The sequence below is a fragment of the Corvus hawaiiensis genome, chromosome 9, assembly GCF_020740725.1.
Source record: "Corvus hawaiiensis isolate bCorHaw1 chromosome 9, bCorHaw1.pri.cur, whole genome shotgun sequence".
In the NCBI taxonomy this organism is placed as follows: Eukaryota; Metazoa; Chordata; class Aves; order Passeriformes; family Corvidae; genus Corvus; species Corvus hawaiiensis.
In genome coordinates, this window is record NC_063221.1 from 13969261 (window position 1) to 13997251 (window position 27991).

General features: G+C 36.6%; 2 protein-coding genes across 5 annotated transcripts in view; both read left to right on the forward strand.

Annotated features, from left to right (window-relative positions):
- The window catches only part of CDC14A (cell division cycle 14A), a 52435-nt gene extending 30043 nt beyond the window's left edge, over positions 1-22392 (forward strand). For 2 of the 4 annotated variants that reach the window (XM_048312802.1, XM_048312801.1), the window contains 9 exons: positions 1389-1476; positions 3080-3310; positions 5419-5557; positions 8191-8347; positions 10435-10550; positions 11131-11178; positions 12192-12320; positions 13263-13581; positions 21944-22392. In XM_048312802.1, the coding sequence (XP_048168759.1) occupies positions 1389-1476; positions 3080-3310; positions 5419-5557; positions 8191-8347; positions 10435-10550; positions 11131-11178; positions 12192-12320; positions 13263-13581; positions 21944-21973 (1257 nt within the window). In that variant the 3' untranslated portion in view covers positions 21974-22392. The remainder of the gene's footprint in view (positions 1-1388; positions 1477-3079; positions 3311-5418; positions 5558-8190; positions 8348-10434; positions 10551-11130; positions 11179-12191; positions 12321-13262; positions 13582-21943) is intronic. The other 2 variants (XM_048312803.1, XM_048312804.1) reach the window with 2 other exon arrangements.
- A 3796-nt stretch (positions 22393-26188) lies between these two features.
- On the forward strand, positions 26189-27952 carry GPR88 (G protein-coupled receptor 88). The gene has a single exon (XM_048312939.1). It carries the CDS (start codon positions 26882-26884, stop codon positions 27950-27952), a length of 1071 nt encoding a protein of 356 aa, XP_048168896.1. The 5' UTR covers positions 26189-26881.
- The last annotated feature ends 39 nt before the right edge of the window (positions 27953-27991 follow it).

Sequence of the window (27991 nt, forward strand, 5' to 3'; positions counted from 1 at the left end):
AGGTCTTCAAATGTGTGGTTATGTAGACAAAAGTTGCATACGACTTAAATGGAGCAGGCTAAAAGGAAATTTTATTTCATGTTTATAGTTCTTTCATCTTGCTGTGTTATCAAGGCAGCTAATTCCCCTTTTGTTGGACTGGAAGTAAATTACTGATTGGGTTTTTTAATAATAATGGTGTTTGCATGTAGTGTTGAGCACATATATACAGAGATACCTGTAGTTCATGTTGCTTAAAATTAAAATTACTTGCTGCGACCCCTGTAACTATAAAGAACTTAATCCACAAATAAAACTGGTGATACAAATACAAAAATATTTTTAGCTTACTAAACAGGACTTCTTCCCTTAAGGGAGTAGGGGTGCTGCAGTGCTGAGATGGCAGTCTGTGCTACCAGTGGGGGGCAGGGGTCCTGGCTTGGCACTAAGGTTGGTTCTCTAGTCCTTATGCAACCTGGGTAACCTCCAGGAGTTTCCATTGTGCAAGGACATTGGGAGCAAGCCTAATGGGCTCAGCTAACAAACAGTTGCTGAATTGATTACAGTGATGTCCATTATCAGAACCTTTCACTCATTAGGATGTTCTGATGAGCTGAGAGCTAAAAACACAAGCTTAATAATGCAGCTGAACTGAGTGCTTTGTCCTTAAAAGTCATGCTGAGAATAACTGCATTGCCAAACAAGGAATGAGCAGTCTTCAATTAAAGAAAGAAAAGAAGGCAGTTTTGAACTACAGTTCATGTTATGTATTTCCAAAGAAGCTTTCATTTTCAGCAGTGACAGAATTTGAAGAGCCTTTTTAGGTTTTCATTTAAAAGTGAGCAAGAAATGCAAAATGTCAGAGTTTGAAAGTTTATTAAAATCGAGTCTCTTAATTTCATTTACACTTTTCTTCTGTGATTACCGGCTCATCAGACCTTATGCAAATATGTAAATTTCAGTTTCTACAGGGAAAGGGTAATTGTTTCGAAGGCTAATTGGTTTTTAATTTGTTTTCTGTGAGCTGGGTTTTTAGCTAGTGCCTCATGAGCAAGCACTTTTCCATAATTTTTGATTAAAACATAGAAGAATGTTGGTGTTTGTCAATGTTATTAATAGGTGTCCCAAATCACTGAACCTTCTCAAGGAGAAATATCTTAAATAAAGGATCTTTCTGCTTTTATTGGAAAGCTTCAGCAAATTTTGTTTACGTTTCATGTTATTAAGATAGATCTGAGAAGCAGTTCATGGTTAATTTGTCCCATAGAGTTAAGCTAGCTAATTACATTTGAAGTGTTTCATTTTAATGCAACAAGAACATAATAAAGAGTAAAATAAAATAATGAGTAATTTTTTTTACCTTGTATATACAGATACTAAAATGTTTTTCTCTTCTGAAATTTTTGTAGCGAGTGGAAAATGGTGACTTCAACTGGATTATTCCAGGAAAATTTTTGGCTTTTAGTGGACCACACCCAAAAAGCAAACTTGAAAATGGTATGGTGTATGTTTTAATGCTGTGCTATGCTCTTATTTTTCCAGTATGTAAAACCATCACAGCAAATGAGCAGAAGATAATAGAGAGTTATAGATCCGTTTTAATCTTCAGAAATAATCATCCAGTGAGCATTTTATATACAATCATAGAACTTAATTCAAAAAGTTTTGGAATTCTTCTTTGCCAGAAGAATTTCAATTTTTCTAACAGTCAGTGACAAGGTGCCTGAGAGACTCAGGTCCCTTACTGTTCTTCTGGAACCTGCCACCTGATACAGTAAGTGTGCAGAATTAAAGGTGAGTTGCATTAAACACAGAAGACTCCGTTAAAGAGTTTTGTAACACAGACCAGAAAAGATTTTTAAAGGAAGCTTGCCTTTACTACTTGAGATACTTGGGATAATGTGCAGAACCTATGGAATGTGATTCTAGTGGAATAAAAGAAAAGAGAAGCTTGACTGGCAGAGGGGAAGTAGAGATTTGGTCCAGCTAAAAGGAAAATCAGTCATTTAAATACTACAATCAGTTTTTTTCTGAATTTGTCTGTATTATTTGTGCCATGTCCCACTGTTTATGTGAGCATATTTTCTGAATATCTACCTTCCCTCCCCACCCCCTTCTTCTATTCTCTCATGTTTCTTTTATGACTGAAATGCTGCCAGTTTCATGGTGTCCACTGAAAATTTAAACAAAATCCAGAAAGCAAATATTCAGGTTGATTTGGGTTTCTTCCCCAATCATTGTTGCAGTCCTTTCTTGCAGATTTTTTTCTAAATTTACTTAAATTGTTCCATGGAATTTGGAAAACCTGTGTTTTATTTATAACATATATAAATGAAAATTACTAAATTAACACACTTAAAATCCAGTTACATAACTATAAGTAACCCTTTCCCAGGTGTTTGTAAGTACACATTACAAAGCTACATTTTTCACATTATGTTGTGACTCAAATTGCATTTACTAATGTATATGTGACTTGTCCTGAACAGCTGTGTTGTGGTTGGTCATTGACCCCCTTCCCTGTCCCCCTGTCTTCAGCTAGAGGATCCTTTTGTCTCTCAACTGAGAATCAAGGCAATAAAGCTTTCTTACTTCACAGTAAGACAGTAAGAAAGAATATTTTTGGTACTGCAGTTTATCCTTTGACTGTTTCTCTCGTCCATAATATAGATCAGCAATCTATTTTCCTCGTGAACAGTGTTTGCTCTTTAAGCATGCTTTTATTCTTTGATCTGCAGCTTGACTATAGATAAACAGCTATTCTGAAGTGTTGAGTTCATATATGTCCCTAGCTTTATGTATAAATCCTCCTTGCAGAGAGGAGTGGGGACTTAATGGGAGACAGTACAGCATTTCACATAGGCTGTGTTTTAAATTTTTTCCTCCTAATACTTTTTTTAGTAAAAGTGGTCTTCATGAGCATTTGTTGGACAATTTTTTTATATCACTTAACATGTCTGTTATGAATAAAGTATAAAAGCATTTTTAATATTAGCATGTCTATCATTCAAAACAGGTTTCAGGGACAATTTTGAGTAGTGAGATCTTGAGCTTCATGAACCTATGACATTAAATGATTGTGGCTTTATTTTTTTTATAGGTTATCCTCTTCATGCACCTGAATCCTACTTTCCCTATTTCAAGAAGCATAACGTCACATCAATCATAAGACTAAACAAAAAAATTTATGAGGCAAAACGCTTTACTGATGCTGGTTTTGAGCATTATGATCTGTTCTTCATAGATGGCAGCACACCAAGTGACAGTATAGTTCAGAGGTTCCTGAATATCTGTGAAAATGCTGATGGTGCCATTGCTGTACATTGTAAAGGTTTGTGCACTTACTCATTTCTCAGACTGAAATTCATAATAAGTATAAATCCATAGAGTTTATCCCAGAAATCCCACAGCATTTAAGAACACTTTCAGATTGTGAGAGTAATAATGCTTTATGGTACTTGACTGAAAGTATGCCAAATATTTGTTCTTTTCCCATGTATATGAAGTCCTTACATCCTACACTGTTACTTGCCGTAACTGACAATCTGTTGTTCATTGTTCTGTGATTTTTTTAATGACTTGAAAACTTGAGATTTAGTTGATGCAGGTTTCTTTTTTGCATTATGCTTTCACAGCATTATGATAATTGGCTAGGAAATGCAAAACACTAAAAGGTTTTCTTTGTGCTTTTTGACTGTTCTACATTTTTCTGTGGAGTATGAATTCCAAATTTCAAGTTGATGTGAGTTATTGTGATGCCAGCATTTCAAACCAGCTTAATTCAGCAAACCAGCCAGAAAATGTACAAAACATGCTTAATCAAGAGAGATTAACAAAGGCTTTTAAGGGTTCAGCTTGATTTATGCTTAGAATTGTGTAAGGACATTGTGGAGATGAATGTCTTGCCTGATCAGAAGCAAAAATAATGTTATTCATAATTTTCCCATGACCAGTAAATATGCATACGAAAGATAAATAGGTTTATATGCCAACAAGTTGTTACTGTGGGTAGAACCCAGAAATTCTGGCATTAATAAGCTGGACATCTGCTAATTGGCTAAATGAGAGTATAAACTATTGATTAGCAGGAGGTTATTAGTAGGTTGTTGCTCTCCAGGGTTAGGTGCTAAGGGAATATAACGTAGTAGTAGTGAGTTAGAGATGTGCTTTTTACACTGAAATATTTTTGGTCTTTTATCTGACCATTTAGTAAGCAAACCAGCAATCTTGGTTTTTTTAGTTTTTACACCATCCTAAATAATCCTCTGCGGTGTTAAATCAACAGTTAACTCAGGCCGAGTTACATTGCGGAGGTGTTCTGAGCACTGCTTTCACACTAGAAAGTGCTTGTCTCAGATGATATAGAGCAGTTAATTGCAAAGGATTGTAATGGAAAGTTTGTACATTAGCAGAATGTTGTAGCAAAGAACTGAAATCAATACTTCTCTTTTTAAATGAATCTTCAGAGCTTGTCTTCCAAGCTACAGTTATGGAAGCTCACTATGTGTGAACTTCTACCTTCATCCTTCTATCTAAATCATTTTTACTTTTGTCAGAGCAAGATTTAGTTATTGGTTAAATGTGAAGAGCTTGTAGTTGTGTATAGAATTGTCAGCAGAGATGTCTGGCTGCTTAGAGAGTTTCCATTTGGATAGTTGGTACATAAATAGTAGGCTACTGTGAGACTGTAAATTGCAAATACTGTATTTGTGGGAAAAAGTTTAAATGGGGAAACACTTTACTAGTAGATGAGACACAGAGCTAGAAAGAGATTAATTCTCACTCTGTAGTTTGAGATTTTACTGATAGTAAAAGCTAATTTTTCTGTGTCTCTGTCCCCTTGAAAACATTGGGCAATGAGTTAAATTATTTTAAGCTATTGATACCTAAAATTATACACTAGTCAACAGTCATTGCTGTTTATACACGTAGCAGTGAATAGTTTTATGTGTTGGTTTCACAACAAAACTGATTCAAAAAGAAAAAGCTTGCTTTTCAAAAAGAAAAAGGTCGCTCTGAGATGTGACTTGTATTTGCACCACAGTTTTTAGGTACGTGTGTTGGCCCCTCAAAGGTACTTTGATTATGTTTTTTTACTGGTATTGTAAATATAAAGCGGGTATCCAGCTTGATCACAGCTTTTTTTAAAAATATTGGCCTTTTTTTAAACAAAGTTTGGAGTAGAATTGTTCAAGTGCCACGAGTGATTGCTGTTGTAGGTGTTCTTTTAAACACTTTTTCTAAGTATGAAATATTTGTATCTACAGCATTGAAATTGAATTATGTGATAAATAGGACACTGAATCAGAAATTCTTTCTTCAGATACTAATATGGTGAATAACAGTGCATGGAAGTTTTCTTATAGCCTATACTTTTATCTGATAATTATGGAATGCTCATTACTTCATATGTGGCTGTTGATACTTGTGTTTCTATAGCTGGCCTGGGGAGAACAGGAACACTGATTGCCTGCTACATAATGAAGCACTACAAGTTCACACATGCTGAAGCCATTGCTTGGATAAGAATATGTCGCCCAGGCTCTATTATAGGACCCCAGCAACACTTCTTGGAAGAGTATGTATATATATATATACACACACACACACCTTCTTTGCTCCTCTCCATCCCTATCCATCTTGCACTATTTATAGGATCTGATTTGTCCACTGACATCTGTATGTTATTGCCTGTTCAATATATTTAAGGTTAGTTAATGGGGGATTGAAATCTGAGTTACTCAGAAGCAGTCAGCTTCTCTGGAGTTCTAGACCAGAACTTTTCATTTTGACCCCTTAAAGGGGCACAGGCCCTCAAGACTGCAGGTTTCTGTTCTGGGGAATTTAGGACTTAGACAAATGTGTTGGAAGTGGACAGATGTGGACAAAAGATTAAATCAACAGATAGGATTTATTAAATATTAGCATCAAAAGAATAGTCTTTAAATACTTTATCATGTGTGGCACTTAAAATTAATCCTAAAATGGTATAATTTGTATGTTTTTTCTTTATTAATAATAAACTAAAGATTAAGTAAGTACTTGGCGTAGAAAGCTTATGATCTCCATCAGATTCTTTAGGATGTTGTATAATACATTTCTGATTTGGAGCTGGTAGTTGTAGCCAAACAAATGTATGGTTTTAATACAGCTTCAGATTTGATCCTGACTGGAAATGAATGATAGTGATGTAGACAGTAAGTTTAGTATCAGTGGTTTCTGTGTTGTGCATTTACTGTTACAGTGGTTATGCTGATACATTTGAGCTGATGGCAGGATGATATTTACTTGGAGGAATTTTCACTATTATGGGAGCAAACATTTAAGAAAGCCCACTCCAAGTAGGAAAAAGAGAATTCATCAGCTCTGCTAGATACTGTGTAAATAGAGTAAAAGATGCATCGATGCACTCGCATCTTAAAATCCATAGGATATTGGAGAGAAAGAGGTATTACTGTAATTCATAAGAGAAATTGAGCATGAATGAGCATAAATTTATTTAATTTCCAGTGCAACTAAATGGACACTACTCTGAGAGGTGGCCTGCCATTATTCCAAATACTGCAGATCACAAACTTTGACAAACCACAGGTGTTTACTGGAGGCAGATTAGTCTTCTTCAGACAGTGCTGATGCTTGGATACACTCTTAAAAATAATTTGCACAATAGAGCAAAATTACAAGAAAGGTAGTAGGTAATGTAAATCGTAAGTGCTGTTTACTTACAAGATAGGAAAAACAAGGCTCATGTCCTTTGTTGGTTTGATTGAATGAATAGTTGGCTTGATTTTATAGATAGGCAAAGATCCTTCAGATCTACCTACATTATTCACAGCTAAGAGCTGTAGTGTTGTTCAGTAAGAATTTTCTACTCTCCTAAGGGTAGTAGATACCTGTTTCGAAAATCAAACAAAATTCAAGCAATGTCACCAGTGGTGTCAGCATGGGATTGGAAAAGAGTGTCAGTTACATCTTCCTAGTATCAAATGTCTTGCCCTCAGGGCTGCAAAGTCGAATCTGACAAAAAGGTAAAATCTTGCAGTTTCAATCTCCGAAACTTTATAGGTGTCAAAGCTTAATCTCTTAGGTTCTTTGAGGTTCGATAAGGGAAGTTTGACTAGTTTTGGTTTTTTTATAGAAACTCTTCCACTTAAGTGTGTATCAAATCAATTTGTTACTGTGTATGCAATTAATCGTGACAGATTTCAAAGGTATTTAAATTCAAGCATGTTTTCTAGGCTACTTCCGTTAGGTGGACTAAGTGGTATTCCCTCTCCCCCCCCCCCCCCACCCTTTTGTTCTCATTCTCATGATGTTTTCTTGGGATGTAGTGGAATTTTTCTGGAAGTGCTTACCTTTTGCATTTATTATTGATCAAGCTTAAGACAGTTGGCTCAGATCGCCTTGCTCTTAAGCTTTGACGTAATATTTTGTTTCTGAACAAGAAAAGTTTCCAGTGAAAGTAGATTCTGATTTCATTATTTTTTTTTTCTGTTCAGTGTAGGAATTAATTTTGTTTCAATAGTATGTAATAGGGTCTCAGTTCTTGGATGGAACTAGCACGACTGGTACCACCTACCCAGCAAGCATCCTTGACAAGGAATAATGCAGCCTCATCCAGAAAGTCTGCTCTGCCCATTCACATTGTAGCAATTAAATTGTTATTATTTTACCACCTGTGTGAAGGATATATTCTTTCAGTTTCTGAGTCAATATTGGAATCCTGTTGAACTTTACATGAATACATCCACTTGCACATCACAGGTCAGCTGCAGTTTCACTGCACAATATCTGTATCCAGAAAACTGACCCTAGTAAGTTGCAAAGTTCTGTAGTATCATTTGTGCTACACGTGATGTATATAAAGGCATTGTTTAATATTATTTTTTAAGTTGTGTTTTAAAGGCCTTTAAAATATGATTGCAAATTCCTGTTTAGTTAACCCCTTTCTCCAGAAAGATTTGGTGAAATGAAGTTTTAGTACTGTGTGGTGACTACAGACTCGTTTGGTGATCTTGGAGGGTTTTTTGTTGCTGTTTTTAAGTCTGGAGTTTTTAAAAATTTTGTGATAGACATGTGGATTTTTTTCCAGATGAAAATGTACAGAAGGTTCAAATACTGGCAATCTGTAAGTGTGGCATGTTTTCATATGGTTTTTTTATGTGTATGCACATCTGTTGATATGAATGGCTTTGGTTTTGTATCCTGAAGGAAGCAAGCAATGTTATGGCTGGAGGGAGATCTCATCCGATCAAAGCAGAACCAGCGAGGAATTGATGCAAACATTAACAGAGTTCTTTGTAGCTTGAATGACATTTCCATCAGTGACACTCTGAATAAAGTGCAAGACTTGGATCAATACAAGGAGGTAAGTGTTCTTAGGAAAAATTTCAAGCAGACTGAAGCTGAGCTTTTAATAACTAGCTGTAGATAACTTCTAGATTTTCAGCTTTTTTAGGCTTATATTAGTATTAGATTGCTTTTTCTCAGATTAACTTTTTTAGAGGTCATAATTAGAACAAATCTCCACTTAAAAAAAAAAGAAGAAAGATAAATAATATTTAAAACTGTTACAGGTAATTTTTCAGGGTTCAGAAGGTTTGCATTATTCCAAGTCATTCTCTCAGGATTTTAAGTTGTTTTTCTGAGAATGAAGGAAAACAAAAAGTCAGCTTTCCTCCCGGAAATAAAAAATCCGTGTAGTCCAAGTTTTTAACTAATAATGCGGGAGTGTATAAATGTCGATTCTTTTATCACAGTGTTAAAGATGAGGTGATGTGTAGGTTTAGGTTAAGGACTTTACAGTTATATTTTGGGAGCACAGGCATGAAGTCTGAATTGAAGTGAACATAGTTTTGTTTCCAGACTAGTAAAAATCTAAAACTGTAGTTTCTTACATTATGTATAAAAAACAGTCTAGAGGAACTATGCATTTGGTTAATCCCTCCTGAGGTCTGTAATGACGAAAGAGGTTTTAGGTTCCTGATGGAACTGTTTGCTTGATGTAGAAGACCAGGCATGTAGTGGGCACATTTTTCATGTAGTTACTAGTATAAATTAAAATAAGCATATATGATAATCTGGAAGAGTATTTTAAATGCATTTCTGTAAAGATGCTGTTTCCCTGTATTTCACTTTCTTACAGATGTCATATTAAAGCTGTTCAACATTCAGTTTTCAAAACATTTAACTTATTATCTTTTTGGGTATTTGGTTGTATCTCAAGACCTCATTAACTAGAATCTAGTTCTAGTAACTCTAGAATCTCAAAACAAAGTAATTTTCCCAGTCCCAGAAATTTGTGATGTCAAAGAATCAGAAGAGAGGACAGCTAAATGCAGTAACTGGTGGGCTGGTAGAGACAGTGAAACAAAATTCATCAGCATTGTGGCTGGATGATAGGTAACAATGGCCTAGCATGTAATCTGCAATGAAATCTAGCTAAGCTATTTATGTTTTCCTATAGTGAAATATTATATATAATTAATATATATTTCCTACAGTTAGACTATCATATCATTTAATTAACTTCTATCATACTACTTCTGTCAGTCCTTTATGTTGGTTAATGGCAGAAACTATTGTTCTGTTTTATGCAGAGCAGTGAGTTCACTTAAGTACAAAAGGAACTGCAGTAATAAAAATACTCCATCTGAGGTCAAATGAAGTGTAACTGGTATAAGTTTGTTTTCATCTGGAAAAAGAAAATCAGTTCTTCTCTTGCTTTGTGTTACTTCTGTATTTCTCTGCTACATAAGATACTGTCTCTCCATAATAGTTGGGTCTTAGAAAAGTGTTTTGAGACCAATCTGAAATTATAAATAGGTATTGAAACAGTGTTGGCATACACTTTTAATATATCTTAGAGTTTATAATATTTTCTAAAGCTAGAAGAAATGAGGATAAAACTCTAAAATGTGTTCATCCTATATTCCTTATTAAGTTTACATGGGGAAATTTTTTCCAAAACTTACTTTTGCAGAGAACATAAGAACTTTCAGGTTTTTATTTTTTAAATCTAGTAATTTAGTTAAGTTGATTTTTTAGCTCCTCTTGTGGGACACAGCTTTATTTAAATTTCTTCCTTCCTTGTGCATAGCAAAATTTTGTGTTACTGTTTCCCTTGCGTGTTGCTGACAACTTTAAAAATAGTTATGAAGAAAGTTCATGTTCTATAAAAACAAACTTCCTTGAAGTAAACGAATGCTGGCATTAGGCTTGAGCATCCTGAACTGTCTTTAAGGTCAGATTCTGCAAAAGTCCTGTGTGAGTATGTTTGTACAGAGGCACAGTAAATGTACCAGAACTATGCAAAGGGTAGTGCCGCATCTGCGGAGGATGGTAGATCAGCCTTCTGGATTCTCATCTTTGTGAAGGAGATGCTCAGTACTTTGAAACTACACTGCTCCTAGGATTTGATAGATTCCCTTGCTTGCATACTTTTGTGTTTCCCAGAATGATTCTGAAGACAAAGCAGATGTGGAAGCTCAGAATGGCGTGACACAGGGAGATAAGCTTAATGCCTTAAAAAGTCGGAGACGGCCTTGTTCTGCTACAACTGGAGCTCTGAGGTAATGATACCATTCTGAAGTGATGTGCAATTTTAAATTCAGTCCATGCTATCAGATCTGTGTGGCAAGTACATGATCTTGTTTAAGGCAGTGGTACTACCTGTACCACCTTTTGTGGTGGAAATTACTCCAGGTATGTATCTATTAGTTGCAGATTTGGTTTGTTAATCGTTTCCTTCTCTCCTTTTTTGCCATCTGTCTCCCTGTTTAGGGGTACCTTCTTACTGTGTAGCACTAAAAGATAATGTAAAAAATACTTCAAAATCTTCGAATTTAAATCTAGCATTTTAGAACATATGACTTGAACAAAATATTTTTAATCGAACTTAGTTGTCTTTCTGTAATTACTTTTCTATACTGCTTATATAAATTTAGAATTTTTCAGATCCAGTAAAAATGTGAACTGTGAAATTAAACCTGAAGTAACTCTCTGTTCTTTAACTGTAAATTAAAACACTGATTTTCAGTAATTCTAACTCTTATTTTTATATTTTAAGCCAACCTGAGACATACAGATATGTTTGGCAGAGGGGAAAGGCGTTTTATCCTTGGATAAAGTTTACTGCTTTTGTTTCTTCAGGCTGCAAGACATGAAACTGCACACCAGGTCAATATCACAACCCTTCAGGTATTGACTTTAAAATTTTTTTCTAAATGTGTATCACTTGACTAGGATCTTAATTTCCAGTGTTTTGGATCATTGCTAATCAATTGATGTGATAACTATTTCAGGCTTCTGAGCACAGGCAGGTAACAAACGTTTTTAAACACCTGCCAATTGCATGCCTTACCCCATTGAATCTAAAATACAATATGTAGGACAAAATTACTATCATTATCAAGCGTTAATACTAAAAAGAGCACATTTTTCAGTTTCATGACCTGAATTTTTGAGTTGAATTACTCCAGATGGCTAGCAGTGGAAATGAATGTTTTACCCTTTCTTGGTGTGTAATTAAAGCTGCTCAATGTCATTTTCCTTCCGTGCTTGTAGTTGGAGATCTGTACCCAAGTTTTTTCATCCTTTCATCCATTGTTGTATCTCCTGGTCTAGGGTTGGAGAAAATTAATTTTTTTAATTAATGTGGACAGCCATAACAGTAACAATTTGAGTAGTCCTGTGTAACGTACATACAGCTTATTATCAACACATGGAGCATTTTGTCATTAAAAATCCCACCCTAAAAAGAGCTGCATGTTCTGTGCAACTTAGGGAAAATGTTCATTTGGAAATGATGATGACCTCTTGAAACCTACAGTTTTGGTTTTTTCTACTCATACTTGCTCTATAAGCTCAAAAAGTACTCCTACTCAAATTTACATTTTAAGTTCTAAAATTTATGATAAAATTTACAGTAAATCTATGAAAAATGGACACTTGGCCTTCATAAATTATCAAGGCGAAAAGTAGCCTGTAACTGTTTAATAAGGTGCAGCTGTGGAAATACTTGGAGTGGGATATTTGCAAAGTTTTTTTTTAAAAAAGATGTTTTAAAAGGCAAACTTGAATTTTTGCTGTTGAGCTCTCAGACTTGAAAATTCACACTTTTTAAAATACCAGTCTGTGTACTGAAAGGCTTGTGTGTTTGAGAGGTATATTATAAAATCTTGCTTCTCACTGGAACTCTGCACTCTTTTTAGACTGAATACTTCAGGTAGCCCAGAAGGGTCCATATCTCCTCTGAAGGCCTCCCGAGTGATGGCAGTTACTTCACCATCTGCAGAAAGAATAAGCAGACTTTCCACGTCCTCAGGCTCTAACCTTAAAAGGTTTTTTTTCTTCTTCTCATTTTGGTATAAATGCTTGCTGTATCCTGCAGTGGTTGTCAGCACATCTGCAGTCTATGAAGCGCTTGCTGTTCTTGGCTATAAGAAGACTTAAATTTACTTACAGAATGATGTGCTGTTCCACTAGCCAAACTTTAGTTGCCTACAGATTTAAAAAACAAGCAAAACCCAAAATCTATCCCACTGGTCTGAGAGTTTTATTGAGATTGTGTCATCAGACACAGTATTGCATTGCTCAAGTGGGTTGTTTTGGTTTTTTTTACTTATCTCAGTTTATAGATGTTTTGCAGGTATTCCCACAAGTCTCTATACTAGTACTCTCAGAATACTGAGTGGTAATTAATACCATTTTTTTAATGAACCATTTTTTTATTACTATTTATTTCCATTATTACTATTGTTCTAAGTAATTATATGTGTTAAATGACACTCAGAATGACTGGTGCATTTTTAATAACTATGTGCAGAAATGTTTGCCTGAAGAGAATAACCAGCTTGAGATATTTCAGGACACCCTATTTCTATTCTATTTATCATGTAATTTCTTGGTTACTTGGAGGCTTGTATCACAAAACTGATTTCAAGAAACGGAGGAGGAGTTCTTAAACTGTTCCATGTACACAAAGTACTTCAGGGTTAATCAAATACTGCCTAAACCTTTTAACACCATCTCCTGCATGTGTGTATGGTTTGACAGAGGTGAAAGCTGGCCATGGTGTAGTGCTTGAATAAGCAAAACCCTGACAAAGAATTCTGCTTTTCATTACTTGGGAGCTAAAAAATGAGCCTGTGTGCAAACACAGATTCTTTCAGAAGAATCTGTGTTATTCACCTAATGTCTTCTGAATTGTCTGTTACATTTTTTGTATATATCTCTACATACCTTGTGTATATTTTTTTTCCCTGCATGTGTTTTCCATTCAGCGTTTCCATAAGCTCCAGACTAGCCAGTTCTCTAGGGAACCTGTATGCTGCTTCAGATGATGATGAGAGCAAAATGACATCATCGTCCTCTAGGACAGGTTTTTCTGTAAGCCATATCTCCAGTCACCTGAATGGCAGCTTGCAGCTCCCACACAGGAAAAACCATGAACTGAACAACAACTTATACAACAGAAGCAGCAGTAGTGGCAACAACCTGAGCAGCCAAAGCAGCTTTCACAGCGCTGTGACAGATGAGTACACACCAGCCTTCCTTTATGGGCCTTACAACTCTTCCAGCACGATCCCAGAGTCAATTCCTGTAAGTCACAGTCACAACAGCACTTTCAGGCAGCTCACTGATGCTTTTCTTTCTTGCTTCTGTGAGCAAAACTGTTGAAAAAAGAATTCTTAACTCAGCATAATTCTCCAACTTCCTCTAGTGTGTCTGAATTGCACCTTTGTCTGTTACCTATCATTTCAGCTGCTTTTTTTTTCCATCTCTTCTAAGCATCTAGTACATGGAAGCTTCATGAAAATAAATCACACCTGAACTTTAACACCTTTTCTGATATCTTTTTTAATGGACCTTCTTCCCTTTAGATTTTATTTCAAATTATCCATAACAGTCTAACACAAGTTAATTTTATGACTTTATCTTTGTGCAGTAACAGATTTCAAGAAGCCTTTGTATGTATCACAGTAAATACAAGGTAGAACATCCTTAAAGATAGGACTTACTTGCTCTTCACTTGAAACCTACTCCCTTTTCTAACATCAAATGTGGAAAGTATTATAAGCAAGGTCTCACATTGCAGCTTTCATTCTCAACAACTTTGGTGCCTTGGGCTTATTGTGTGCTCTTTTTCTGTGTAAAAGAGTCTGTATGAAGAGGATGTACAGATAAACTAATGCAACTTGGAAGTGTTTCTATACAAAACGCAGAGAGAGAGACTAAAGAAACTTCAATTATGAAATCAGAAATAGCTTCATCTATCCTAGGGAAAAAAATAAGCATATCTACTACTATAAATCTAAAATCAATTTAAAATTCCTGGTTTCCAAGGATTTGATAGCCTACTAATTATAAAAAATAGTACACTGTTTTTAATAGATTTTGCCTATGATTAAGGGAACCTGTCAGCCTCTCTTGACTAGTACTGACACAATTTTTATTTTTTTTTTACTGGGTGGAAATAAAATTGGCTGTGTGTAAAATTAACTTCAGAGTATTGCGCATTGCTCTTCTGTTTCCTTACCACTGATAAATTGTTTCAATATAAAGAAAGTTTTGTTCCTATACCTGCTACTGGTTTTGAGTGTGGTGAGTCTGTCTTAAAACAGCTAATAACATACATTGCATGTAACTAGTTTGTCCTGAGAAAGATCATTCCTTGGGCTGTGTTCTCTTTTCCCTGTGGAAGTGGAGGACCTACCCTCTTGTTAACAGCTCAGATATGGCACCACTTACAGTTCAGAAGCCACATCTTTGTAGCTTGGGAGTGTGAATTGCACTTTCTGAGGATAGATGACAGTAGGAAATAAAATTTCATTGTTCCATTATGGAATTAAACTGCCATGTGACTGAAACCTAACCTGTATAGAAAGAACTTGGGAAATGAAGTTAGTTGAGGGAATGTGATTCTGTATTCTCTTACTCAGTGGGTTCTTCCTACTGTGGTAAAATCTGCTTGACCTAAAGCAGGTCTTTGAAATACTTTATGCTTTCAGACTCCTTGTTTACAAAAAAATGTAGCTTCTTATCCACTACAGTTTATCTGGAAATAAGTACTGATATTCCATGATCTTAGAACCACTGTTCTGCATTGAGTTTGAAATTGAGTTTAAACTTTAAACAGCAGCAGTAACTTGTTTGCAAGGGAGTTCTTGAATGTTGCCACATCTTCACCTCTTTGACTGTGTTTTTCCCTACTACGTGTGGTTGAAATAAACTATGTATAATTGAGATTTTTCAAGTGAGATACAGAAACCATAACAGGTTTTCTATGATGAAACAAATTCTAGAACAAGAGGACTGTTCTTGTTTGACTAATTTGTTTAATTTCTTCAGGCATAGAGATGAAGAGAGAGGTGAAAAGCTGTATAACAAGCCAGGAGTGTTTGTTTTGAGACACATTGATGAGTCTTTCATTTGTTCATACATTCTGATTGCTCTGGAAAGTCATCCTTTTTACGTGTTCCCAGTCTTTAATCCAAGATGCTTACAGAATTTCAGTCCACAGGAGTTCAGACCTCAGCTCCTGTTGAGTATACTGGAACTAAAAGTCGATATACCAACAGTGGCTGAGAAAAATCACTCATCTGAATAGTAAGTGGTAAATTGGCTGATTTTTTTTTTTTTTTTTCCTAAAGTCTCACTTTCAGTACTGTCTCATATTTAATGTATCGAACAATAATTCTTTGGAGAGTCAGCCCATTCCCATTCTTTTCAGTTGTTTCTTTTGTAAATTATATGCTGCCAGCAGCATTTCTTAGAGGGTTTTTTTTTTTCACATTTTTCTTACAGCTACATATTATGCATAAAGTATATGCATGTAAATTTTCATGAGGCACCCTAAGGGGAAGAAACTCCTTTTAACTGTAGTGTGACTTAGTCATGAAAATAAGCTGACGTTATTCACAATGGGCCAAAATTTACAGGAGTACCAAATCATAATATAAAGCATTACAGAAACAATTAGCCTGTTTCCTCAAGCAGCTTAAAAGGTTGAATGTAAATATAATATCTTAAAAACTAAGAACTGTCACCTCCTTTGGAGAGGTACTTGCCATAACTTAGTGCTACAAATGATTTTTAGCAGTGGAGGCCAAGTTAGTGGGCTTGTTCCACAAGCATAGGACAGGAAATTAAGTTTTGGTGACACTTTGTTTCTTTTTTATATGCAGATATTTACAAAATTCTAGGATAGTGTTGTGTTTCTCCTTCATCTCATAAACCCTCCAGGGTTCAACATAATTGGCTTGACACAAAAGTTCCCCAAATCTATGTGGGGAGGGAGGGTGGTTTATGTAACAAGTCTCTTCCAGAAGTGTAGCATGCCTTTGTTTCTTGGATAAGGATGACTTAGGAAAAGGGAGGAAAGCAAGGAGTGGTGGTTACTGTGTAGTTTAAGGAACGGGAAAAGAGCAATTCATGAACAGGTGAAAACAGCCATGTTGCCAGCAGAGAGGCACTTACAGCTCTGTTGATTGCAGTGGAGAAGGAAATTAATTTTTGTCTCTTTGCAGTGAAACTATTGTGATTTAAAATATTGATTTAAATGAAATATGCTAGGCATAGTGTAAAGTTTTAGGTTGAATGGAAAACATTTTTAAAGAAAACAAAACCTTTCTAAAATGCACAATTCTTTTGTTTTAAGAACATCTTTAATTTTTTTCCTACCAATCTCAATGACTTAGTAATGCATGGAAGGATATAAGGGTGTTACCTTTGAATAATTCTTGGTTTGATATTGCTTGCTGTTGAGTAGAGGTTACACACAATCAAATGCAGCAAAATCTTTAAATGAGATTCCATCTCCAGTCTTCTCTGAAGAGTGAGGTGAGCTAAAAATACTCTTATTTTATATATTATATGCTGTGATATGAGAAGCAGCGTTTCTTAGTAAGAGTGATGCCATGCAAAGCCAAATAGCAACGTGCAACTTTGTTTTACCTGTAAACTAATACTCTTTCAATATAATAATGGCTAAAAAGTGTTCCTGTTTGGAATGTTTTTCAGATATGTTCTGATTAATGCATTTGCTTCTAAATGCACCCTATAGCCCTGTGCATCTATCCCAGTCACAGAGGAGTGCACTGAATTGTTACCCATTTTATGCACAATTGACTGAGTGGAGTTACTGTGGTATTCTGAGGTTTAAGGCAAGAGTAGATTTTTTGATCATTTAATTTCTGAATGCTAGGAGTGTCTGATAATGAGCATCTCACTGACTAATTCAGATGGTTTATTTTGAGGACAACATAAACTTTCTGAAAGATGATTTCCACTGATTGAACACAGTCATGCTTAAAACTTTCACTTTTAAGCTGAAACTTTCTGTATCTCTTTATGTCAGTGTTACAGCCCTGTTATCTTATTTTCTTGTCATGGAGATATCTCATGCTAGTCATCTCAACTTGATTTTCTTTTGATAAGCTAAGTTAGCTCAAAAATCCTTTTGAAAAGTGTTAAAATTCTTTAGTGTTTGAAAATCTGTCTGGTCCAAAGAGCTGCTACTCAGTGTTATCCTGCTTAGAAATACACAGCTTGTTTTATCTTCTTTTACTGTAATACACTGGAAGCTGAGGAGGAGAAGAAAAAAAAAATTTCTTGCCATTGATGATACTGACTTCTATTTCTTGTATTTTAGTCCCATGTCCTGCATTCCCTGAGGGTGGTTTGGTTTGAGGTTTTTTCTCTTTTTTTGTGTGGAACTCCATGGAAAAGTATAATCTCTTTTCTTTTTATTTGGTTGGTTGGTTTTTTCTCCTCCCCCTCCCTTCTTCATAACTGACCAAGGAAGATTGGTTTTTCTTACTGCTTCAGCCCCGACATGCAGCTGCTTTGCTTTTCATGGCACTTACCCGTGGTCTGAAGCTCATCAGCAAAGTACAGACTAGTATCAAGCCTTAGTACAAGTACTGGCAGAATTCTTTTAAAAACAGAATTCTGTTTAATCAGCATCTGAAGTAGTGAAGTCAAAATGAAGTTACTTGGAAGTCATGACAGCCCAGCCTAGGCTTGTTGGAGTGTTTGTGTTAACCCTGCACTTCTTTCTAATTGGAGCACATCGGATGATGGACCTGACAGAAGTCTATTACATGTCCTGGTGTTTTGTTTATTCACTTAGCTCATCAAAGGACTCTTGAATGATACTGATGAATTCTCTTTCTCTTTATTGCCAAAATCTCCTTTTCCCTGAGTTAGATATCAAGCTAACCAGCTGTAGTAATGCAGTACTTTTATTTTATAAAATCACCTTATCCCTCTTATTTGTTTGTCTTTATTAACATGAGTGGTTCAGGAGCATTTTGAGATGGTTAGGACAGCAATTTTTCAGTTCTAGTTTGTGTTCAGTGAACTCATTAATGAGCTTTTTCCCCAGTATGGAAGAGAAAGTTATTCACTGATCTTTTTTTCCCCTGTTCTGCAATGAAACGGCATTAATACTGCTGTTCCACATTCCATTTAATAAAAAAGAAGAATAAAAAATAACCACAGCTGTAACTATTGTCTCCAGCCACATATTTTTCTCAGATGGTTTTTGTCCTTCATAAGTGCAAGCTTATAATCCACTTTATTGTGTTTATCCTGATGAACTAGAAGAAAAGTTTGATTTTCAAAGAGTAGAAAACTTGCTGTTCTACTCAGTTAGAATAAATACTTTATTTACAAATTTTACAAAGTGTGTATTTTGATTAAATAGAATCTCTCAAAATTACAATTTGCAGAATTACTCCCTTCAAGTATAATCACATTTAAGGTACTGCTATAAGATTTTTGCTTTGTTCTTAGAATAGTTCTAAATCCAAATGTTGCTCTTTAGTATGTATTTTTATTGGAGAATATGTAACTGGGTAGTCTCAAGATGAGTCACCTTTTGCTTCTATAGCTGTCATGGAAACCGGCAAGATGGAAACATTTCCAAAAAATTGAGAAGTGTTAGCAGTGTTTTAAAATTCATATACATCATCTTTACCTGTAACATAGTTTTTCTTAATAAGAACTTACCATTAATGAAGATAGGACAGGCTTTGCAAAAAACAGACAAACACTAGTGCATCATGCTGATGTGTAAATGTAGCAGACCCACAGGATCACTTCAAGTGTGTGTGCGTTTTCTCTAATGCATCCTGAGTTAGTTTAGTGGCTCTTGTGTGTTCATGGTAGTTCTTGCCTGCAGCAACATTCCTATTGCAACAGTGTTTTGGGACAGTTGATGCACAATTCAAAAAACTTAAATTACATTTTTGCAATTATCTGGGGAAAGTGCATGTTCAAATCCTAACAAATAGCCCTAAATGCTGTAGGGTTTTTCTGTCTTGAAAGAGAATTCGGGCTGACGTTGTCCTGCAGTTGCATGTCTGCAAATACAGTTCTTGTGCCTTGGTGGATCTGGTGCCTATTTTCTCTTCCAGGAGGCTTTCCGTGCCTCCTGTTGAAGAAGAAAAATGAAAGTGATCTAAGCAGTTGTTTCAGCATAAGCTTCATTAGATATCCTTATTGGTAGTGAAACTATCTAATTATGAGTTCTTTGTTTCAATGTCTGTTACTTGGGTATAAAATGGCAAGCTTGACATGGCATGGGATCACTGTAGGAATACACATTGAGATTTCTTTTCCACTAACTGATTTTATACTCTCATCTTTGCAATTCAGCAGTCAGTTTTCTTTGGTTTTTCTTTCTTCTTCTATTTTTACCTCTATTTTAAATAAGATTTTGTTAAATCCAGCAAATTACTTGTAAAAGTGGATTGGGGTTTTTTGGTCTTAATAAAGCTTTCAGAGGCATAGGCTATACTTTGAGTCATGGCAGATACAAATTTTAAAATAGAAAACTCAAAAGATTTAAAAGAAAAAAAGGAAGAAAACCACAATTACAGGCTTTGAAACATTACAGTCAATTTCTTCAGACATGTGAAGAGATTTAAGAGCACAAATTACTTCCCCGAAAATGCAGAAAAAATCAAAACAACAAGCTTCTTCTGCTATATTTAAATTTTTCAAACTCAAATGTGAGTCTGTATGTTTCACAGTAGCTCAGTTGCTACAGCTGTCACCATGTTTTTAGTAATAAAAATTTTGTGAAGTCACATAGATTAACCTGGGAAAGATGCTGTTTAGATTTAATTATTTCTCTGTATTCAGAAAATACTTTGAAACATTAGGAAGAAATCATTGCAATGTGAAGTAGAGTTATGGTGAGGGTGGGAACACACTGAAAAACATATTTCTCCATTTGAAAGTAAATAAACTCTGCTTGCCCATCTGTAATGAAAATTACCAAAACATGGTATCCTGTTTCCAAACAATATATGCTGCTAGATATTTGTTCTTTTTTTATCTGTTTCCCTGATTTTTTTCCTTTTTTTTGGAACTTGGATTACTAACAATTTTAAGAATTACAGTTTGAACTTCAGAATTTAAATTTAATTTATGGTTTGCTTCTTTTATTTAAATCATGATGTAGAATTCCTGGTTACTACTGTCTGCTGAGTGAAGGGCTGGCGTTCACAGTTCTTTGTAACTAACACTTGCTGGCTTTGAGTGTACAGTGCTTTCTGGTCATCTTTCATCTGTCCAAGCTTAAAGTAATCTATTGCTGTACAACATATGGGAGTATATAATTACATTTCATGCCATTTTTAATGGTTATCAACTTTACTTGGGATTCAGTTTTGATGGATCCATTTCAAATACTGCACTTACTAAGTGTAACCATCTTTCCAGTTGTTAAAATACACATCTGACAATGAGAAACCCTGGAGGATCATTAAGAGAGCAGAAGCTTCAAGTGCTCATCAGCAAAGGGCTATTCCTTCTGCCTCGCTCTTACTACAACCAGACCCTTTTTAGTCAGTGGTATTCAAATCTATATGCTGACAGCACTTTTTCTAGGAAGGAATATCCAGATGGTCTCAAATCTTCAAGATGTGAAAATGCATTTAAAAGACAACTTTGAAAATACACACTGAGACTTAAAATATAGGGGAAATGTGGTTGTGTGATATTAGTTAGAGCTATAAAGGTATATATAACTGTATTGTGCACTTCTGCTAATAGGTTTCACTATGGGTACCAAAGAGCATTTCTATAATGACTAGTTAGGAATAGTAGGAAAATGGAAAACTGTGAGGTTCCAATCTGTCTTAGGAGTCATGTTGGTCTCCAGTAGTTCTAATTCTGAAGAATTGATGCAGTTTTAAAATATGTTTGGTTTTTTATTTGCTATTTGTTTATAACCATACTAATCTGGGACAGCTCATCACTATACAAGACCAGTTATTCATGAGAGTGACTTCTTAAACACATCTCTATAGGAGCTAATAAAATTATTGGATACTGTCTAAACTGATTAATCAGTTTCTAATAAAACTTCAGACTTTAGTAGAAACAGAAATGTAAATAAATATAGTAGACAAAGTTATGGTTTTCTCTTAATTATAGTGACTTGTTACTAATCCAGATTAACCATTTGCAGAGCTTCATTTTCATCTGGTTCTGGTAATCAGACATAAATTTATCCATGTGCATAAAATTGCTAATGTAGATTTTTTCCTCAATAATGAGCTACACCATATGTTTCCTTTATCATTTTCTGAATCAACATATAAAGTAAGCTGACTCTTTTACAGTAGCAGTTGGATTCTCATTCAGGATAAGTGGAAACAATTCAATTACAGTAGCAGTGGTATTTTAAAGGACTTATAACACTTCAAGAGTCTCAAGAAATTGGTTTGGAAAAGTAAGCGTAGGAACAGGCAAATTGATGGACTTTACTGTGCTCAGATTTTAATTTCTTCTATTTTATTCATCTTTACCTATGCAGAGATTCAAGTCCCCCTCCAACTGTTTATTTTTCTCCTTTCTGTCCTTCCTCTACTGCTTAAGTGAAAAATACATGTTATGTATAAATAAAACCTCTCCAGTGAGTTTTAATCAGTTTTTCTTCTCCGCACAGTCCCTTCAGTCTGAGTATGTTCAGTACTAAAGCCTTGCTGCTTTGGTGAAACCTGCTGAGCTCTTCGAATCTATGTCCTTCATGGTGCAGAAGAACTGAAGAAAGGAAGCTGCTCATTAAAAGGAGGAACCTTCAATACAAGATGTCTTAAAACCTTAACACCAAGAGGAGACTTCTTAACAGGAAGAAATTTATCATTAATGACTACTGCAGATGCACTGAAGTTGAATTTATGGAAAATACTACCCCCATGTTATATACAAATTTAAATTTTTTATGTTGAGACAGCTTGAATATATTTCTAATGAGTTTCATTAAGACATTTATTAACTTGTGTACAGTGTTAAAATATGTATTAAGAGAATATTTTGGTAAACTATATATAAAAATTATGTAAAAACTAGAATATATTTTAATTTAGGGTCTACTTTGCTACAAAAATGTGTATTTTAAAGAATTTGTATATGTTTATCAAAGATATAAAATTTTTTTATGAACAAGAGATTTTTCTTGTTTTATGGGTCCATCATTATTGCTTAGAGCCTAATGTAATTTACTTTTTTATTAATTGGTCTTCTGGTAACTTGATAAAAGTCTTAACTAGTGAGAGACTTGTTATCACAATATCAGCTAAAAGTACTTGATACATTGCCTGCTTTCCACTTCTAGCTGCTAACGTTTCTTAAGGAAACACTATGAAAGAAAAATAAAGGGAAAATATTTGTTGAGATGTGATGTAATTACATCTTCTACTACAACAAAGGTAATTTATGTGATGATTCAGTTGTACAGTTAACACCCTTTCAATATGTCTTAAAGGATTTATGTTTTGTTTTCAATGTAGAATGTTAACTTTTGCTATGCAATATATGCTGCAAAAATGAAGGCAGACCAAACTGAAGTTGGAAAAAATGTACAATGAATTTAGGTAGCACTGCATACTTGTATGCTTTTAACCTACATTTGGCGGTATGTGTACAATTTCCTTAGCAACACACAGTAAATGTTGGAAGTATATTAAATTTTCATCTATCAATTGGATGCTTCATAAACCTTTAAATTTGTTGAGCATATGGCTGCAGTAACCTCCTGTGTCATGGAATGTTTGTCAGTAGTAAAGATGCCCTTTAATCTATGGAATGTAGAGTTTAGTCAGATGTGATCAGGAATGAGACGTAGGATGAAGTGGTGTTACAGGGAGGCAGTAAAGATTGTGTGTAAAATTTTCAGAACTCCACAAGTGCGTGGTAGGGAAAAGAACGTAAGCAACCAAGGATTTGATTTGCCACTAATTTACAAGACAAAAACAAAACAGAGTTGTTACCTATTGGCTTTTCCAGTATCTGCAGAAACTTGAAAATAAAACCTGGTTGAATTGTCAATTTTGTTCCTGAAAACCTGTGAATACCCTGCATTTGCTTTAAAACTGACCTTAAGTGCTACATCATTTTTTTAAAAGATCAGATCACAAATTGTTATGGAAAGTTGTACTGAAAGTGTTAAAAAGCAATACTGAGAGCAGCTATAAAAATCAAAATCACTGAATAAAATTTACATGCAATATTGTACATTTTTGCAACTGTGTATATGTAACATATACACACACAAAGTAGTGTGTGTGCATATATATATATATACAGTATACTGTATATGAATTATAGATTAATGGTAAGGTAATTCTACCTCTCATAAAGAATTTTCTCATGTACTTTGTTATAAATAGTTTTCCTTAATAAAATACTGATTAATTTTGAAATGTAGATAGATAGATAGATATATATACACACACATTCAGGTAATTGATAATAAAATGCCTTTATAAGCCAGCCTCCTTGTTTCTTGGTTTTTTCTTAGATCTTTTGATTATTTGATCTCTAATTGAAGGTAACTCTTCAAAATCACCACCTTTCTTCAAAACCATGTAATATACTTAAAAGTAGGATGACATTGCAAAAGGCCATTAGCATGATAGATACCATTTTTAACAATTTCTCTAAACCTTCTCATATTTGCTTTATATAATGTCAGGTATTTAATCAACATGTTGATATTATGATGATGGAGTTATATTTCAAAATACAGTAATTTCAAAGCTGTGACTGAATTGAGGAATCCTTCCTGGGTGAGGCCCCTTTTTACAGGTATAATACAGCTTGACTTTTTTGCATGTGCAACAGGTTTCTTAGTCCCACCACCAGCAGGTTCTCTGCGCATAAGAATCGAAACAATTTAGCTTTCTTTAGCTTTTTGTCCTTCCTTCCTTCAATTAAAAACTAGTCACAAATGGTTCTAACATTTGTTTAATTCTGTTGCTGATTTTCTGCAATTTTTTTGCATTGCATGATTATTTATCTGTTATTTATTAGTGCTTAATATTCCTGTCAGCGTCTCTTGCAATAGAAGATGTGGACAGTGTGTAACTGTTACACAGCCATTCTAAAGGAATAGGAAAGCTGGGAATAGAGCAGATGCTTTCCAAGTTACCCAAATTCTGGTGACAGTCTGATCTAAAAGGTCAACAAAAGGCTTCTGTCACTGCATTCAGATGAATAATGGATGGTGATTTGGATGGGTAGAGTAAATAATATACAGCAAGAACAGCTAATTAAAATGTTTCTAGTACATAGGAATCAACCTCTCCCTTGGTCTTTTTCTAGACTTTTATTGATTTATTAGATGAAATACATACCAGCTCGTGTACAGTATTTTTTTTAGTTCATGAATAAGTCAGTATTCTACAACAATCAACTTCTTAACAGCAACAAAAAGTGCTGGGACATTGAAGGGTCAGGGAGGTCTTTTAGAACCTTGTAGCTTTTAAGAAATAGCCTGAAATTTATTTCATATCCTGTGTTCACTTGTCCTTGAACTTTACCATTTCTGTTCCTTCTTATAGGAACATATCTGGTTCTGGGAAAACAAGCTGTAGCACACAAGATCTCTAAAACTGTGAATGGATGGCTCAAATAAATCTAAAGGTCTCTACTGGGCATATTATTCTGTGGCTAACATCTTATGAAACAGTTAATCATCTCTTCTAAAGTATGCTTTATGAAGCTTTTTGGTTAGGGAGATATTTCTTGTTACAAATTCAGAGACTATTTTTCAATTAGAGTACTGCAGAAAGAGGAGGATTTTAGTTTCTATAATAACTGTTCTTTACTGACAGCTAAACAATGAAAGGCCTCAAAAGGTTTGACACTTGATTAGATCTACACTGTAAAGTGCAGCAGGCAAAAAATATGGTAATTAAGGACCTGATCAAGTAAATCACTGAGGTATGTCTTTACCCTTAAGCACATGAGCCATCTAATTAATTAAAAATGAATATAGATATTCCTGTTTGTAACAAATTCACCTTTGGATCAATATTTCTGTCAATTGCTAACGTAAGCCTTTCTGTAAAATAGGAGATGTGCTATATTGCAGCATCCATTAACCCACACAAACTAACTTTTTTGACTTGAAAAAATGTATGTTGCAACTATGACTACCACCTAATATATTATTTTGGTATTGCCATTTGTTAGCATCAAGGGTTTTAACAGTATCTAAAAATGCTTTACGAAGGTCTTTGGTACAGATAATATTATGAGCTGTGATCTCCTGCTTTTGTAGCCTGTATCTAACCTACCTGTAAAAGCAGCTTTTTTCCTTAAACTCATCACAAAATTAACCAGCATTCCATATCTGAAAAGCTTTTCAAAGTAAATGTAAGTTCTTTTACTGAGTTTCTTATTAAGTCTTGTCCAGGTAAGGACAGTTAACATTTTGTCCCTGTTTGAGTAAAGCAGGGTAGAGTTCCTGGGAGAATCCCATGACTAATTATTCTCCATCTGGGAATGGATTGTTAGTGCCTACCCTTCAGCCAGTTTTTAGTCCACCTCAGGAGCTGTTGTTCATCTCTGCAGGAACTGATTTTGGAGTGAGACCATTTTAAATACTACACCAATTCTGTGTTACCTGTGTCCTCACCAACACCAGTGTTCACCTCTGGCAGGTCGGCAATGCAGGATTTCCTGTGAGTTGAGACAGGCTGAGAGGTTTATGAAGAGATGTAAAATGTTCAGATCGAGAACCAGCTTCCTCAAATACGTACTGTCTTACAAGGATTGGTCTATTTATTGTGTTTGAAAATTTTCATTCAGAAAGGATATTGTTATTATAGACCAGTTCTAACTAAGATTGCAGAAGCATACTGAGCTTTCTCTTAACAAAAATAAGATCAGAAAAAAAACTGTTAAAAAGTGAGTATCCAGCAGAGGGATTTCTACAGTATATAGACTGTATTTCAGACAGAAGTGACTGACACTGGTTTAAAACCTTTCTTCAACTGAAAGTTGTGTAAGTGGGTTAGACCCAGAACACTGGTAAGGCAGGGAGAAAAGAGTCAGACTGTGTAGTTGGAGTATTTCTGGAGCGTGATAGGGTTTGGCTTTTTCTTTTTTTTTTCTTCTTGATTTAACAAGTTGAAAATCTGCTGAATAATTCATGAAGAGTGGAAGGGCTGAATCTTCCTGGAATGATATACAGTGTACGTACTGTGGCACAGGAGAAACTGCAAAGCTTTGTATCAGTTGCTGCCGTTTCTGCTGCGGATTGCAAGGTGCTGCTGCTTTTGCTGTTTTCACAGCTACAGAAACCTCAGTCGTGCTCTGGTCTGCCAACAGCCATTTGCCTCCCTATGGACCCACCTTCACCAGCTACAATCTGTAGAATCTCTTGCTGCATACCTGCCTTGGACACTGCTGTTCTTTGGATCGTTACTTGCAAACAGCATTTTCTGGACCTTGCAGCTTGTATGACTGAAACCTGCCTTAGAGTTCCTCAGCAGCACAGCCTCCCGTGTGCTTGGTGAGGACTCCTGCAGCAGAACTTCTGACCCAGACAAGGATGGGATTTACAGGGCAAAGTCAAAACTGAGCTGCATTCAGCGAGATGCCCAACGCCTCTTCCTGGAGTGCTAGCTCGCCTCTGCTGCTGCTCTGGGAGGACTCCTCCGGGACCCGCATCTTTCTGTCGCTGCTCTACGCAGTCTTAGCTATCTCAGGGACTTTATCCAATGTGATGGTCATCTATTTAGTCTTTTCCTTCAAGAAGCTGCAGACAACCAGCAATGCCTTCATCGTGAACGGCTGTGCGGCAGACCTGAGCGTGTGCGCCCTGTGGATGCCCCAGGAGGCCGTGCTGGGGCTGCTGCCCCCCAATTCCTCCTCCCTTCGCTCGGCGGAGTACCGGCTGCTCCGAGGGGGGCTCCTGGGCCTCGGCCTCACCGTCTCCCTGGCCTCGCACCTGCTGGTGGCTTTCAACAGGTACGTGCTCATCACCAAGCTGCCCAGCGTGTACCAGGCCCTCTACCAGCGGAGGCACACGGGCTGCATGATCGGGCTCTCCTGGGCCCTCGCCCTGCTCCCGGTCCCGCTGCTGCCCGGGCTCTGGACCCTGGGCTCTGCCCAGTCGGACGGCAGCTCTCGCTACACCGCCCTGCTCCTCGCCCTGGCCGTGCTGGGCCAGACTGCGCTGCTGCTCCACTGCTACCTCGGCATCGTGCGGCGGGTGCGGGGCAGCGCCAAGCGGGTCAGCGTCCTCAACTTCCACCTGCTGCACCAGCTGCCCTTCCCCGCCGCGCCGCCGCCGCCTCGCCGCGCCCAGCGCCGCCTCAGCAGCGTCTCCGTCCTGCTGCTCTGCTGCGTGTTCCTGCTGGGCACCCAGCCCCTGGTCTGGGTGAGCCTCCTGGGCTTCTTCCTGCGCCCGGCGCCGCCAGCGCTGCAGGCCGCCAGCTGGCTGCTGCTCTGCTCGCTCTCGGCCCTCAACCCGCTGCTCTACACGTGGCGCAGCGAGGAGTTCCGCCGCGCGGCCCGCTCCGTCCTGCCCCGCGGCGAGGGCCCGGCCGCCGCTCCGCGCCCCGCCGCCGCCGCCGCGGGCCCCGCCGCCGCCCCGCCCTGCCCGCAGCTGCCGCGGCGCCGGGGCACGGGGAGCAGCGCCAGCGCCGCGGCCGCGCCGCTCTGAGGGGCCGGGGCAGCGCCAAGGACCGCGGCGGCCGCGCGC

Bases quoted from the DNA above. Each gene is read 5' to 3' on its own strand.
- GPR88 (XM_048312939.1), top strand. From the start codon at position 26,882: ATGCCCAACGCCTCTTCCTGGAGTGCTAGCTCGCCTCTGCTGCTGCTC.